General features: G+C 42.6%; 1 protein-coding gene across 2 annotated transcripts in view; it reads right to left on the bottom strand.

The window, feature by feature from the left end:
- Positions 1-16,537, bottom strand: part of LOC135845434 (ubiquitin carboxyl-terminal hydrolase 48-like) — a 54,232-nt gene that overhangs the window by 3,602 nt on the left and 34,093 nt on the right. For both annotated transcript variants that reach the window (XM_065363978.1, XM_065363979.1), the window contains exons 16-18: positions 15,954-16,081; positions 10,513-10,878; positions 7,735-7,863 (exon numbers count right to left, since the gene is read on the bottom strand). In XM_065363978.1, coding sequence (XP_065220050.1) covers positions 7,735-7,863; positions 10,513-10,878; positions 15,954-16,081 — 623 coding nt within the window. The remainder of the gene's footprint in view (positions 1-7,734; positions 7,864-10,512; positions 10,879-15,953; positions 16,082-16,537) is intronic.

Genomic DNA, 16,537 nt, shown 5'->3' with positions numbered 1-16,537 from the left:
CCCTCGAGTACGTAATACGCGTATGTAAGTAGCTAAGTACATCTACGTAGTACATGTACATACTAAGTACAGTAAGCAGTAAGTGTACCTACTCGTATTACACAAATAATAAGAGACCAGCAATTCTCAATTCGCATTTACGTATACTTGTACTACTCGTATGTACTCGTAGCAGTGGCAGTGGCAGTGGCAGTGTCAGTGTCCAACTTTGGCAAAGGCATTTACCACCACATGCCATATGCCACATGCCACACCGACCACTGACCAGCGCGAGCGCGGCGTTGACGAACCTGTATCTGTGATTTTGTCGTAATAGGCGTAATACTCGTACGTACTACGTACTACGTATCGAAACCTATATTCGGCTTTCAACCATTTGCCCTAAACTTTCGACTCGAGTTCGGATTCGCAAAAGCAATATCTACGAGTACAAGACGCTAGCTGAGAAAGCTGAAATTCAGCTATAGCCGTAGGTGCCAAGTTGTTCTTTGAAAATTAATTACCGTACTCGTACTCGTACTCGTACTCCCACTCGATACCCGATTCAAAATGCAAACGAGTCAGAAAACAATCTCGTGGTCAGAAAATTAGCATCGGGAAAAAAAATGTGTTCTCGAACAAAAAAAAAACAAACAGCAAAAATTACGCGTTCAACTTTTTCACCCGCAAGTACAATGAGGATAAACTTACTGGTTCCCCTTCCCCTCCCCTCCCCTCCCCTCCCCTCCCCTCAACCCAATAATATTGAAATTTCTGAAAAGTTTTTATTTAATTAGGTAAATCCAAAAATGTACAATTCAGAGTGTCTACTGAAACCAAAAAAGCAAATTTCTCGCTTTTTTCTTACCTTTTTCTCGCCTTCTTTGCGCTGTTTTCTTGCTAGGCATCAATGATCTTCGCTACCGTTCCCCTCTCCAAATTTTTTTCTCAAAAATTCACGGATAGAAGTCACGTTATTAGGGGAGGGTGAAACCAGATTTTTAGAAATGAAAAATCGATATTTTAGGTAATTTTTCGAAAATCCTTCGTAATGACGAATGATTATTTTTTCGAAACAACGAAGGTGAATTACTGCTCGAGCCAAGTTTTTTTGAAGAAATAGGTCCAAAAAACAAAAAAACAACCATTTTGTATGTTTTATTTTATATTTTCACCGGAGCACATTGAGCGCAATAGTACACGGAAAAAAAATTACGGATAATTTTTACTATTTCATATTCATACAGTAACCGGATCCCATTCAAAAATATTGTGATTTTTACTACGAGATTAGTAAATTTTACTATAAAGAGTAATAAATTTTACGTAATTCTAGGTAAAATGTATTTTTTTGGCCGAGTAAAAATCACTATATTATTTTTGAATGGGATCCGGTTACTATACTGAAATACTTAGTAATTTTTATCAACTTTTTTTTTCCTGTATCAAAAATTTTAAAAAGTTAGTGGTTCTGCTCAGAAAAAATGAAAAATTCGCACTTTTCAAAAAAATGGTTTAGTGTTCACCTACACAGCGAGGCAACTGAGCAACTTGAAAAGTCGTTCGGTGATTGGAGCAACCGAGCAACCGAAACAAAATAATTTGTTCTGTTTTGATTGCTCGCTATGTAGGTGAACACTTAGGTAGTACGAATATTTCTGGAATTTCCCAATTAATTTTGGAATTCTTAAAATTCTTAAAAGTAGCTTTTTGAATAGCCCGAGCGAAACGAGGGCAAAAGCTTTCGAAAATTTGTAATTAGAAAAGTGGAACGATATCAATTTTAATGAAAGGATTCGATTTTTCTAATCTCAAGATTTTTCAAAATTGGTGGGATAACTTCAATTTTTCAGAAATTTTTGATGCGAATTTTTTGGACATTTTCTCGCTTTTCGAAGGAATTTCTACACTATTTTCTTGCTTTCTCGCCCCATGTCAATTTTTCGCCTTTTTCTCGCTTTCTCGCTTTCTCGCTATTTTCTTGCCAGCAGACACTCGTCTGGTATTAAATGCGAAAAAATCAATTTCGTACATCAAAAATCACCAAAGTTTCTTTTCCCGTAAAAATTTTCAAGTAAAGTAAACGTGAAAAGTAAGTATACATAGTACGTACTCGTATGAAATGCACAAATCGCCCGAGTGCAAAAAATATACCCGATCGAGGAATTTCAAAAGGTTTACTCGAATCAAAACACATTTTCAAGTACTCGTAATACATAGGCTACATAACATTATGCCAAATGCCAGATGTCAGACGTTGATTGCAAAATTGGACACGACAATTTTCTCGATGCACTAGCCCTACATACGTAATTACGTATAAAGTAGCTTATTCTTATTCATTTTCGTCCTTCATTCTACGTATTACCCTTTACCTTTAACCGCGAGAAAATAGAAAAATTCAAGTAAGTAGACCGCCGCGCCGCGCCGCGCCGTAGGGGTATTTCGTGTTTACCTCTCATCTTGCACCCACACCCCCCCCCACCCCCTGCCGGGGCCGAGCTGTTTTCACAAGAAAATGCCCGATTGTCGTCTGTATCTGCGAGTGTTAGCCCCGTTAGGTGTATAGTGTATACTGTATGTACGAGTATACTCAATACTGTACACGTACAGTGTACACTGTACACATTGCACATATGATCGTATCGTATCGTATCGCGTCGCGTCGCGTCGCGTAGCGTAGCATTTGTAGCTCGCAGAGGAAACGCTCGAGCGGGAGCGGTGACATACGCAATAGGCGTACGAGTCTAGGAGTAGTGGAGTAGTGGAGTACTACGCCCTACGGATGGATAAAAAATTTTCCCACAGCCAAAGATGCCAACAGCTCGTTTGTTTGTTTATTTGTTTCACACGACACGTCATCGTCATTGCCTAAGCCAGCAGCAGCGGCAGTAGCGGCGGCGGCGGCGGCGGCGGCGGCGGCTGTGCACCGTATGTAACGTAACGTAAGGTAACGTAACTTACGTTACTACGTTACATTACTGTACGAGTACGAGTAATCGAGTAATATGTATGTACCTATTTTAGGTTTGATGTGAAAAAATCTCGCGCGAGTTTTTCGCATCGCGATACAATTCGCAATTTGAATTACGAGTAATATCGAAAATACCGATCGGGGGCGGGGGCGGGGGTGTTGGTACTCGTATTTCTTTCCTACCGAACAACACATTTGGGTTGACATTTCAGCGTCGCCGGCCGTCGCGTCGTTTTACGCAGCTACGTACGTAAGTGTAAAGTGTACTCTGTACTCGTACGTTTACGTAGGTAGCGCTTGCGAGTGTCGAGTATACATACTCGTACGCCTATTGCCTACACGTACACGTGGTGTACATTACACATTACACCATTGCAGTTACTGAATTACAGTGCGAGTACATGGTAGTAGGTAGTAGGTAGTAGGTACATCTCTACAATCTACACACTCGTAGGTACTGTAGGAGTAGGACAATGCTCCCTTTCTTCGCTTTTACGTTATAGTACTTACACGTAATTTAGTACACATGTACGTATACGCGTAGTCATGTACCTCCATCGCCATTGCGGCTTTGAAACAATTGTCATCCGTACGCTCTTGCCATTCAACCAAAGTTTTCGCTTTCGCCAACTCTTGCGCCGACGTTGCGTTGTCGTTGAATGACATTTTGTGGAAACTGCAAGTTTCAAAAATCTGCTGCTCAAATCAATTTGAAACCATTCTCAATCGATTCGGCATGTCAAAAATAGAGTATATCCCTTATTTCAGCTTTCTAGGTCAATTTGCATCTACAACACTCGTCGTTAGAATAGAAACTCCCGAGTCCCGAAAAACACGCTAGTAAAAAATGTCCCCAAAACCTAGAGTGGAGGGGTCGAGCGTAGTACGATGTAGTTTTTTTCAAAGTGGCACAGCCCACAGCGGGCGGAGTTTTCATCGAAATTCAATTTCGAATAGGTCATTCGATAGATAAAAGTCCAAATTACTCGTATAACGTAGAGTAGTTGTTTTGACCTTGGAAAATTCTAAATGTTTTAAGGTTTTGACCGTACGCAGTGTTGCTAACAAACGCCGAGACCAGTCCCTTCTTCCGGGCGACCCTTGTAAGAAGACAACATTCCGCCAATTATGCGGGTATGGGTTATGGGTAATGGGTAATGTGTATTGCGTATGCAGTATGCATCTATTTCGCCGTTCGGCATTTGGCGTTTGGCTTTTACGTTTTTACGTTGTCAATCCACGAGTATGTTTTTACGAGTAACCAAAAACTTGACCTAGCAAGTACTCGTAGCATGTAGTCAATAGTCATTATACGTCCATACGTATGCACTTTCTTATGCAGTATGCACTATGCACTATGCAGTACATCTATGTACATAATAATGAAGAGTATGTATGTAGTATGTACTACGCGTAAGTGTGTACTGTGTAGTGTGTACCATGCATTACGTACGATGGTACATAATAAGTACATACATCTTGCGACGACGACGACGACGACGACGACGACACATGGCACGGCACCGCAAAGCCTAAACAACCGAATGGCGAATACTAATAAGCTGCGTCTCATCGCGCCGTAAAATTATCGTCGACTCTTCGGCTTTCGATAAAATTTATCGTTAGTCACGCCGCCGCCGCCGCCGCTGCTGCTGCTGGCAAGAGCAGGGCGCAGGAGGACATCGACGACGGAGAGTCGTCTGTATCGAGGTATTGAATTTCGCAACGCTGATTTATCGAGTTTTTCCGGTACGACGTCCGGTCGTGCGTCGTCTACGTCTATGTCTACGTTTACGTTTCTACGTTTTACGTCGACGTATACGTTTACGTACATGCCATCGGTAGCGGTAGCGGTACACGTAATCTTAATACGCTACGCTCACGTAAAATACGTCGTCGTCGTCGTCGTCGTCGCCGCACTAGCAACAGCAACAGCAACCAACCAACCAACCAACCAACGTGCGTGTATTACGTTACGACTATACGTCCATTATTCGCGGTGGAGTGAAAAAAATCATTCTACATTTTGGAGAAAACAAGTGAAAATTGGCGAGCGAATTGACTTGGAGTTGCGAAAGACTGCGCAAAAAATGTTGAGCTTTCCAGCCGTTCACTGGCCTGAGCCGCGAGCCGGCGGCGGCCCGGCCTCCATACACGGCTCCGAACAAAAAGCAGCCATACGCGAGTACTCGCATGTTTATTGTTTACCTTTCAAAACTACGAGTACAATCTACAAAAACACAATTTTGGCCCGGCCAAGCTCCGGTGGTTGGGGGGGGGGGGAGGGGAGGGAGCAGAGGGGCAGGAGACGACAGTGTGATGTGAACTGTGAAGCTTATCATTCATACGGTGCAGATGGCAACCTTCTCCTCTAATTGTACAGTATGTAAATGTATAACAAGTAGATACATACATACGAGTAAGACATTCTACGTAGTCGTCCGCGTACGAGAGATTTCAGGTGTACGAGTATACGAGTATACGAGTATACGATATGTACAGACAGGCGCGCGTGCAGCTTACTAGAAATGGCGGACACGCTACGCTACGCACTCGCGCTACAATCGACTAAATAGTAGCTGCATTAAAAAAAAAAAAGGTAAAAAAACAACGACAAAAAAATACAAATAAACGAATAAACAGACAGACAGACAGACAAACAAACAAACAACAAACCAAATTGTGGACGCCTTTAATTAAATTACGTTAACTAAACGCTGTTCATTATCATCGTTTCTGTAAATAAGCGGTGCGGTAAACGATACTTTGGACGCGAGCATTCTTCTATCAAATTATCTTCATCCTTATTATTAAGCACTCGCACTTATCAAGTAACTATATTTCTTTTTCTCTCTTCTCCTTTTTCCCTTTTTTTCCCTATTATTTTTTTTTTCATATTTGGTTTTTGTTGTTTGTCTCGTTGAAATTTTCTTAGAGTAACTAACTATATACTAGATAGGTGTATAGGCGGCGGAGCGCGAGCGCGTAAAAGCTGTTAACATTCATCATTTCCATTTCAACCCCTAATTGTAAGTGTACTCGTAAGTAACATAGCGATAGGCGTTTGGCGTTAGGCGATAGCGTACGAGGAGGAGGAGGAGGAGTACGAGTATAACCACAACACAACTACTCGTACTCGTACTCGTACTAATAATAGTATGTCACCGGCTCGCGGCTCAACTGCACGCGCAGGGTGCAACCATCTCGATGGACTAGCGGCGGCGGCCACCGCCACCGCATCCAACCCCCCATCCCCGTCACCATCACCATCGCCATCCGCTCAATTACCACCAGCCAAGTTTTTACCCTTGCTCATCATCTACCGCCAGACGGGCATTTATTATATTATCGTAATCGTACTCGACTCGTATTTCTGGCCTGTCCGTTTGTTTACTCGTACTCGTACGTACTCGTTTATTCGGTACCTTCCGATATTATTTATTCGTCTAATAATACGTATTTCGTCTTTGTCTCGCGTCGTTTCTACTAAAAAGCCGAATTTCGAATTTCATTCTATGCCATAGACGATACGATACGATACACAATACAGCATGTAGGACCGTAGCATTGATTTATACGCTAAAATCAACGGACTGTAGGTAGTGTAGGTAGAGGTATTAGAGGTACAGAGTACGAATACTACGTACATTCGTTTCGTACCCACCTTTGATTATACATGAAAGTAGTACTGCACATAGTTGGCTTTTCATCTGATAGGCTAACACGACACACGTAGTACAGGGTGTCTACTGCATTTAAAAAATCAAATTCCTTGCTATTTCCTTGTTTTTCCATGCCATTTTCCTTGCTCAGAATTTGAGTTTAAAAAGACACCCCCCCCCCATTGTGTGTACTCGTTTTGTAGGAAATTTTTTGAATTTTTTTTCAATCAATTTCATTCTGATGAAACATCACGAAGAAAAAAATTGGCATGATTAAGAATGAAAAGTGTACTAATAACACAAATACAACTAAAGAAGAGCTTCACAACAATTCGACATGGAAAAAAAATCATGAAATATAAATGTAATAATAATAGCAAGTGGCGTTCAGTAAACTGAAAAAAGGTGGAACGAACAGAAATTCGTACATATTTTCGTTTTTTTGTGATTTATTCAGCTTTTGATTTTTGAAAATTGAATCTAAGACAAGAAGAAAATATTTTTTGCCCGACGAGGACGATGCGATGGTATCAACAATTTAGGACAGTAGAATCATCTTAATAAGAAATTTCAACGATAAATTTGAGTGGTTTTTGAAGTTTTTGAAAGAAATTTTCCACCTCTTTTCGTTATTTTGTGCTTCATAATACAGTACAATTTTTAGCTTTTTGCACCCTCACAACCCTGAAATTTTATAACTTTTGATTTGAAAGCGAAGCGAGGGGATTTTTTTTAAAAATTGATAAGTATGACGACTATTATAAAATGGAAAATACATGTTTAATGAAATTGAAAATTCAAGAGGAACTTTTTTGAAAAATCCTTGCTATTACACAGAAATTGTCAAAATCCCTGCTATTTCCCTGCTTCCTTGCTACCTCGAGTGAAATCCCTGCTATTTCCTTGTTTTCCTTGATTTCCTTGCCAGTAGACACCCTGTAGTACGTACACGCTACGATTATCCAGCGGAAGCGGAAAAACAAAAACTCGTTTTCGCGCCAGAAGGATTTTCAACCGCCATCGTCGCGTCGTAGCGTAGGCTACGTTGCTACGTAGACGTATTCGACTCGTAAAATGAAAAATCAGAAAAATGGAAAAGGCGATTGCGATCGCGCTTACCTTCAAGTTGAGCACGGTTTCCGGGTAAATGGATAATTCGGTTAGGGTGGCGGTATTATCGGTCAAACTACGGCCTTCGTTGGTGAACAAATGCTGATCCATCGGCGCTACGCTCATCATTTCGCAAATCTGCAATAACAAACAAAACAATACACATCAAATCAAATCAAATCAAAACAAATTAAATCGTCGTTCGAGTACTGCATTCGCATTTTCGCATTCGCATATCATACTCGTACGAGGTACCGCACTACCGCACTCGTTACTCATACGGCTCGTACACAGCTGCGCCAGCACACACACACACACACACACACACACACACAGTAGGGGCAACGCATTTTCGCTAACGAAAAATGACCTTGAAATACTCGCCTCGCCTCCTCTTTGGACAGGCCCAAGAAATACGGCGGTGTCGAGAAAATTTTTATAATCTATTTTCGCTATTTTATAAAGTTGAAAAAGTGAAATCATAATTTTACGAGTAAGCGATGCGATACGAGTAGGTGCAAATTCTAATAGTATATTACACCATAAGGGGCGAAAGTGGACGTTTTAACGACGAGTATTGTTCACTGAGCGAGCCGAAGGCGAGCGAAGTGGACGAGTTTACTGAACGAACCGAAGGTGAGGGAAGTAACTGCTACCGAACGAGCGAAGCGAGTGAGGTAGCAAAATTTACTCGTCGTTAAAAAGTTCACTCTCACACCTTATAATGTAAGATATTTTACATTACGAATTATAAGAAAGTATACGCATTCGTCGCTGCTATGTGGGGACCATGGTATTCAGTTGAGTCTTGAGTCTCTGCAGAATACAGAGTATAATATTGTGCAAGTTATTAATTTTAATTACATGGGTAATGAAATATGTATAAGATAGATAAATCGTTATTCAAACAAAATTCGAACAAACACAGCACATGCACATGACGAAAGAACTGACCATAACAACACACTTTTGACTTCACAAACAACAAAATAATTCAATGCTTGATTAACGCAAAACCCAGAAAAATCTCAATAATCTCATAACAATGTGTTACTCATGTAAGCCTACTCGCGTTCGTTATCTTTTCGATAGGTTTCGGCTGGTGTTTGGTTAACGCGGGTGGAAAACTTCTGTACGTGTTTAGTTGACGCGGGTCGAAAGTGCCGGGATGAAAAGAGGGCTTTTCGCCCCGCATAGAAGGGGCGAAAGTGTGTACTTTCTTATCATGAGTAATGTAAAATATATATCACGTATCAACTACCGCATGGCGCATACCTTTACCTGCGACGAAACAGTCGCAGTTTTTTCGATTTCGAAAGTGTGCCCTTTTCGAGGACCTACGGCTGTATCTCGCCGGCCCCACAGCAGGGGCGTAGCATTTTTTCTGAATGACGAAATTTCAACTCAAAACGAAGGGTTGCACGAGGCGGCGGCGAGGGATAAGGAAAGAGAAAAGACGACCACGACCACGACGACTGCGACTGCGACTAAGACTTGTTAATCATAATTTACTGAAATAACTAGTCGGTTTTCGTAGCGAGTGTGTTTCGGACAAAGCGATGATTAACGGCTACTCGTAAGTGTGCAGGACAAACGGCGTGCGGTCGTAGCCGTAGCCGCAGTCGTCGTCGTCGTCGTCTTCGTCGTCGTGGCCGTTGCCGTTGCCGTTATCGTTGTTGTCTTCTTCATCATCATCGTCGTCGTCGTCGTCGTCTCCTCCTGCTTGGAAAATAGGAGTGGCGCAGCGACGGCGGCGGCGGCGGCGGAGACGAGTGGTAAACGAAAGGGGTAGATTTTAGGTAATAACTAACAGCATTTCAGCGAAAACGCTACGTAATGTATACGATACGATTTGTAACTAATGAAAAAGATTCCGCAACAGAAGCATCGTTTACCACCGACACCGACACCGACCATTGTTTGGCCGCTGGCCCTCGGCCGCAGGTACTTTTTTCACAGTATACTCGTAGTAAACAAACTCACGACGACGACGATGGTGGTGATGATGGTGATGATGGTGGTGGTGGTGGTGGTGGTGCAAAATTTGTTAACTACATAGACATACGATACGATACGATACGATAGGTAGCTAGAGCTACAGCTATGCCAGCTAAGCTGCAGGATACGTACTGTACAGTGTACAATGTACATTTACACTTACACCAACAACGAGCCAACCGGCGCGGCGGTCCGCCTACGCGACAAAAAACACACTACCGAACGTGGACGCTGCGCGGTGCGGCGCAACCGTGCGAATGCGAATGCGAATAGTAAATTAGCCGGACGTAATACGGCACGCGGCTTTGCGGTTCGGACAGCTAGGCGACTCTCTCGGCCTTTACCAACCATTATTCATACGTAATTTTCACGACTCGACGTAAAAACGCCGAATGCGAGAATTCGCTTCGCGGCCAAGTTTTCCGCCTCCGGCCGCCAACCAAACAAAGTTTGCGACTCGGGCAAAAAACTCGCACGGCAGCGGCCGCGGCCACATGACTCGGGCTAATCTCGAGTGCGCGTATTTTTCTCACACACCCACACACTGGCAACGAGCGTCTTATCGCTGATTTTCGCACAAAACTACATACCTAATACGAGTACATAATACATACGAGTATGTCTATATGTACAATGTACATCTACAATCTACATATTGTTACGTACATGTTTGCAGGCGCTGGCAAGCGACACTCCAACACTCTAACCGTAAGCGATCGGTGTAGGTGAGGTACGAGATACGAGTACATAATATGTGTAAGAGAAGAGTAGGCCTGCAATTACGCTCACCTTTTTCTTCACGTCCAGCAGTGTCAGATCGGACGATACGATGATTTCTTTGACGCCGCGAACCCGACGACACCTGGAACTACGTCGGACAGCGGTGGCCGGATCAGCGGCCGCGGCCGCGGTCATGGCCATGGCGACGGGTCCGCCGTTGCTCGCGCTCGCGCTGGTGCTGGTGCTGGTACTTGTAATATCGGGCGAATTGCGAGACAAAAGGTCGACGGCCGCCGCGTCATTGGGCTCGGTATCCATTTCGCGACATTCTGCGTCCGCAACACCGCTGCCGCCGTTCATGTGTTGAAAATAACCGTTGCTGGTTTTACCGTTGTTGGCAGATATTTTCGCTCGTTTTGTCGGCGGAGCTTTCGACTGAAAAACAAAAACCAAAACAACACAACTACTATTAATCATCGTCATCACTCGTCACCTATCGTACGCGTACGCGTACGCGTATGCGTATGCGAGTATCTCGTAGCTAAAACCAACACTCGTATTCCATTTATCGATAAATACGAAATTCTACAACAACTATGTAGGTAGGTAGGTACAATTGTATAATAAAACAATGTCGTATAGGCAGGCGGCACGGGCACAGGCACAGCAGCATTAGCTAGGAGTACGCGTATGAGGCTTTGGCATTGGGCAAAGTTGAAGGCGCCGCGCCGCGCCGGAGATACTCAACTCGTAACAGGTTACGATTACGGCTCAAGTGTACAACTACTGTACATCTACATACATACGAGGATGAAACGAAAATACAACACTCGTATATGTAGGATTGTACACATTGTACCGTGCCTATACCTATACCTACTTACGACGAGTATGATACTCGACACTCGTAGTATGCTTTTTCATTTTAGCGAATTTTGAAGCGCTTTGGCGACTCGAACGATAACCGAGGCGATGTATGTACTTGTACGAGAGTAAAGACGGCGTGGCGCGGCGGGTAAGCTTATTGGCGCAGCTCGATCGGATCATAAATCAACTTCAAGACGACTTGACCATGGCATGGCATAGCATAGCACGTTTGCGGATCAAGCGGGCAGACAGATTAACCAGATACGAATACGGTAGATAGGTTCGGAGAGCGCCGAGCGCCGCGCGCCGTGCGTCGTGCGTGGTAACTCAATTTTCAGAAAATTTCAAAATCGACCAAATGAAATTTAGCCATGTACATTGTACATGTGCATTGTGCGTAGCCCTACTACGTAAGTAGGTACCTACAGTAGGTAGTCGTGTAACTGTACCATAACCATGCAATAGGTATCCGCGTACCTATTACTTTAACTACAAGTAGGTAAATGCAGCTTCAGCTACCTCTCACTCGTAAAAGAATTAGATTTTGACCCGTGTCGGTGTACCTGATACATAAATTTTGTCTCATCGTCATCCTTAAACCGCGCGTACTCGTACTCGTACTCGTAGGAGCAGGAACTCGTGTAGGTATGTGTTTGTGTGTCTGGGTCTGGGTCTGGGTACATTAGACATTAGACGATAGACGTACATCTACATATTCACTATACAGATAAATACACACTGTACTCGTAACTGGTATGCAGTATGCAGTATGCACTATGCAATTGAACGCCACGCCGAAGAAGATGCTACCAGACTTGGACGGTAGACGGTAGAGACGGTTCTGGTGCGCTGCGGTCCGCTCCCGCTCGAGCTCCGGTCGCCATTTATCGCGCGCATTATTAACGATGCAACTTGACGTGCTACGTAATTAGCACGTCAAGCGTCACTTGTTCGTATATTCGGCCACTACTCGCCACTCGCTACTCGCTACTCGCTACTCACCAGTAGTGCGGTTCGGCTCGGCTCGGCTCGGGCATCGCAATTACAACGCGTCGATAAGTCGTCGATATACCCCTATTATCTACACTTATTGTGTACACTGTACACACTACGCAGTAATCGACGAAGCCACTTGGCCGCCTCAAACGTAGCCTATAATTAATCGCCGGTCGTAGCGTACCCGCAGGCCGCAGGGCTGGGCATAGGCTACGCGGTTGGTGCAAAGTCTATCTCAACTTCCAGCTAGCTAGCTAGAGCTACTACCTGTATACTCGTTGTGCTGGACGTGTAAATACTAGCGCTAGCGCCACCGCCGCCACCTCCGCCACTCGTTGCATCATAAATAATGCGAGTTTTTTTTTTTCGTTCGTGTTACGTATGTACTCGTACTCGTATATACTCAATCCTATACCAACTACCAACCCACCTCAACGTAGCACGTAGGTAAGAATGTGAATTTGTGTTCTTTTTAATCAACGCGGTGACGAAAAAATTGAAAATTTTCAAAAAAATATTACAACATGACTGAAAAAAAGAAAAAAGTACGAAAGTATTGAAAGAAATTCGTCCGCGTGACAAACAGCGGTGGCAGCCTTTGTATAGCAGGTGTAGCGAGCCGCTACACCCATAAGCAGCTCGCTACACCCAGAAAAACAGTTCGCTACACCCATAAAAAAATTATTCTCCAATTTTACATTGTTATAGCTCAAGTTTTTAGCAATAACTATTCGTTTTGTTCGTTTTTCGCTAGTTTGCTACCTACACAGACACAATTTTTATGGTAAAAGTTAATAAACAGTGAAAAATTTCTCTTTTGTTCTTTTTCAATCAGTTTAAGAACCTCAAAAATTGTTGCTACACCCAGAAAAAATCGACACTTTTTTCTTTCAACCAACCCCAGTTTCGCTACACCCAGGCGAAATCTAGGCTGCCACCGCTGGTGACAAAGAATGTTGTTCATTCGCTCCTTTTAACGAATGAATGGGAGGGGGGGGGGACAAACATCAACAACAACAAACTACTCGGATTGTCGTGTCCGCGAGTAGGTATAGATAGGTAAGTACATAATAAGTATACATATACACTTTTCATCGCAATAATAAGAGAAAACAAGGTTAAAGAAGGAGGGTCATTTTGGCCATTTTCGTGCCCCTCGCTACTTCGAGACTTGGATGGCCTTTTCTCATAGGGGATGGTCCCTATTATTAATATCGGGTGATATTTACCCAGGGGAACCCATAGGGGGGCTGTGGGGTGGCCCCAAACTCGAAAATTTCAAAAATTTTTAGAACCACTGCTCGAAAATGTAAAAAATTAAAAGTAGCGAATATACATATGTTGCGTTAAGGGTAAGCAATGCGGCACGTAACGCTTTTTTCATTTTTGACCTTTTTGGGGGTTGTGGTGGGGGTATTTCTATTTTTGAAAATTTTGGAACCCCCTTTTTTGACCCTTCCCGTCGAGCCACCCTAATGCACTTTTCATGGTTTATTGCTACTAGTAGTAAGTTCAATTGATATCATTTGCAACCCCCTCATCAACTTGGCTCATATCGAAAAAATCAATTTTTGACTTTTTTTTGAGGTCCATATTTTCGGAAACTATGAAAAGCTATCGAGGTCCGGTTTGCGGCAAATATGTTGCATTTTACTTCTTAATCGACTGGCACGCTTGAATTTTCATTTCAAGTCAATTTTTGACCTCGTTGTTGCAGATTACTTTTGGGGGTGGCGAACTTTGAGAACCCCTGAAAAAAGTTCTAAAGTGAATTTTTTCAATTTCGACTGGCACTTTACTCAGTCCTGCTGGAGCTGGAAAACCTGCATTTGTACTCGTACCAAAAAGGCATCTTTCGTACGTCCTCCTCGGGTTGGTCATCGCGGCGTTTTCTCCTCGCTCTCGTAAAACTCGTATGTACTCGTACCTACGAATGCGTAGCTGCGATTGCATTGCTGAAATTTACAGCTTATCGTCGTCCTTATACGCAAAGTGGCTAACTCCAAGTTTTCACCAAAATGAGTTACGAGTGTCGTCTGATTTTTATTCACTTAATTCGTAAGTTGAAATCTTGAAAACACGCTTGTGCAGGCCCATTCGTCTATTATCTGAGGTTCAAGTCGGGAAAATTATCTAACTCCACCAAAGGATAACGCACTGTGTATTTAGCTACGCGAAACTCAGAAACTGTTTCATTTTTACGTTACATGAACACGAGTTATGAACACCATCTGAAAGGTGAACACTTCGTAAATAACTTCCGACATTGAAAATTACCTCGGGTGAATTCATTGGCGTAGTATCCGCGTTTCAAGTTGGGAAAAATATCTAACTCCACTCAAAGTGGCTTGAAATGTGTCGAGTGAAAAAAATTTTTTGGCAGAATTTTTTTTTTACTTCAATAAATAACCTTAACTAGGTACGTAACACCCATTAATAGTTGATAACGCTGTTTTTCACATTTCCTGAACAATTTACAAAAATGGAGTTGGCCACTTTGCGTATTAAGACGACGTTATTACTATTAGTCTCATAACTTCATGAGCCATATGAGCCACGAGTCACAGCCAGCTACTGGGCGCTGCGCTGCGCTGATATGATACAAGACCCAAGACGTGTAGTGTATACTACATAATACATATGTGTAGTCTCAAGTAGTCTGGTATACGAGTAGATGCTGGGAATGAGCACGAAACAGCATTGCAGTGGCAGTGGCAGTAGCGAGCGGTACGCGACTATACGTATACGTAATATATTATATTGTACCGAAGACAGATACACGTACACATAAAATGAATCCTTCCGACGACAAACTACCAATTATAGAGGAATCTGCCGATACGATAAGATACAATACGATACAATACAATTATCTGTACGAGTAATTGCTGGCGCGGCTAATTTACGAGGCGAATACATACGTAGACGAAGACGTACAGCATCCAACTTACGAGTCGTATAATACTCATATACACGGTATACAAAACAAACAATACATCATCGTATATTTTGTACCTACCTAGCACCTACATAGCACCTAGCGCCGAGCATCTATTACAACGCATTCATACTTATAACCGATCGTGTAACATACTGGTAAATAGGCAGGCATGGCAGCCAGGCAGAAAGTAGCTTCAGCTAGGTAGGCAGAGGCGCACCTACACTCTACAGTCTACCGGTCTACCGTTTACCTTATTTTGCAAAGTCGGCATTTCTTACGTAGTCCTCCCCCTCCCCCCCCCCCCCCCGGTGAATCGAAGCAGAAAATAATCGCCCATTTTTTACTTACTTATCGCTTATAATGTGTATGTAGTACTGTACAATGTACATACATATGTAAAAAAAAAAAAAAAAAAAGGTACCAGCAGCAGGCCCTCTAATTTGAAAATAGAAAACAGAGAAAAAATCACTCGGTAATTTTTTTGTAATTATTAAATTGGCGCGTCGTAATTAAAAAGTTGACCCCCGTGCTGCAGACTACGGTATAATATGGAGCTTGTAAAGCTGGAAAACTTCGCAGCTCGCACGATGAATGGCAATGGCAGTAACTGCTAACTACGTAGTACGTACTTGTACTACGTACGTAGGTTTAGGTACGTAGCTACGTACGAAATACGAATAATTAAAATTACAGGTATGAAATTTACCTCTTCGTTCGATAAGTATTCCGTATCTTCGTCATTTTGAACTTTAATGTAAATCTTGGCTTTCGAGTAGCAAAGCTGAGCTTTTTCTTCGTCTTCGATCCTACGACGCAAACACGGAAAACATACGTCTAAACAGAAACAGAAACAGAAACAGAAACAGAAAAATAAAAAATACCGTAAGAATCAAACGCAGATAACAGGTACATAGTATCCCCATTCCCCATTATTTTGTAGTACTGTACGTGTACAAATACTAATACGAGTGTCGAGTACGTACTGGATCTACGTAATTAGCGAAATTACCTAATACGAGTACGTACTCGACTCGTATGTACATACGTATTTGTAGGTACTTGACTTATGGTGTCAGTGATCAAAATTACGATTTACTCGTAGGTAAGTCTAAGTACTAAGCAGTGTAAGTACATAGGTATGTAGCTAGAGCTACTAGCTAGTGCTAGGTAGTAGGTAGAGGTACGTACTACGTAATGTGGCGGGAAGAAATTTCCTATTTTTACTCGTAGTCGTACCTCAACTATTGTCAACTTTGGTATTTACAAATGGTTGTATAATTATCGTTATCG

This window comes from Planococcus citri, chromosome 4 (assembly GCF_950023065.1).
Source record: "Planococcus citri chromosome 4, ihPlaCitr1.1, whole genome shotgun sequence".
NCBI lineage: Eukaryota > Metazoa > Arthropoda > Insecta > Hemiptera > Pseudococcidae > Planococcus > Planococcus citri.
The sequence above is the reverse complement of the archived record's forward strand: the minus strand, read 5'-3'. Positions and strand labels throughout refer to the sequence as shown.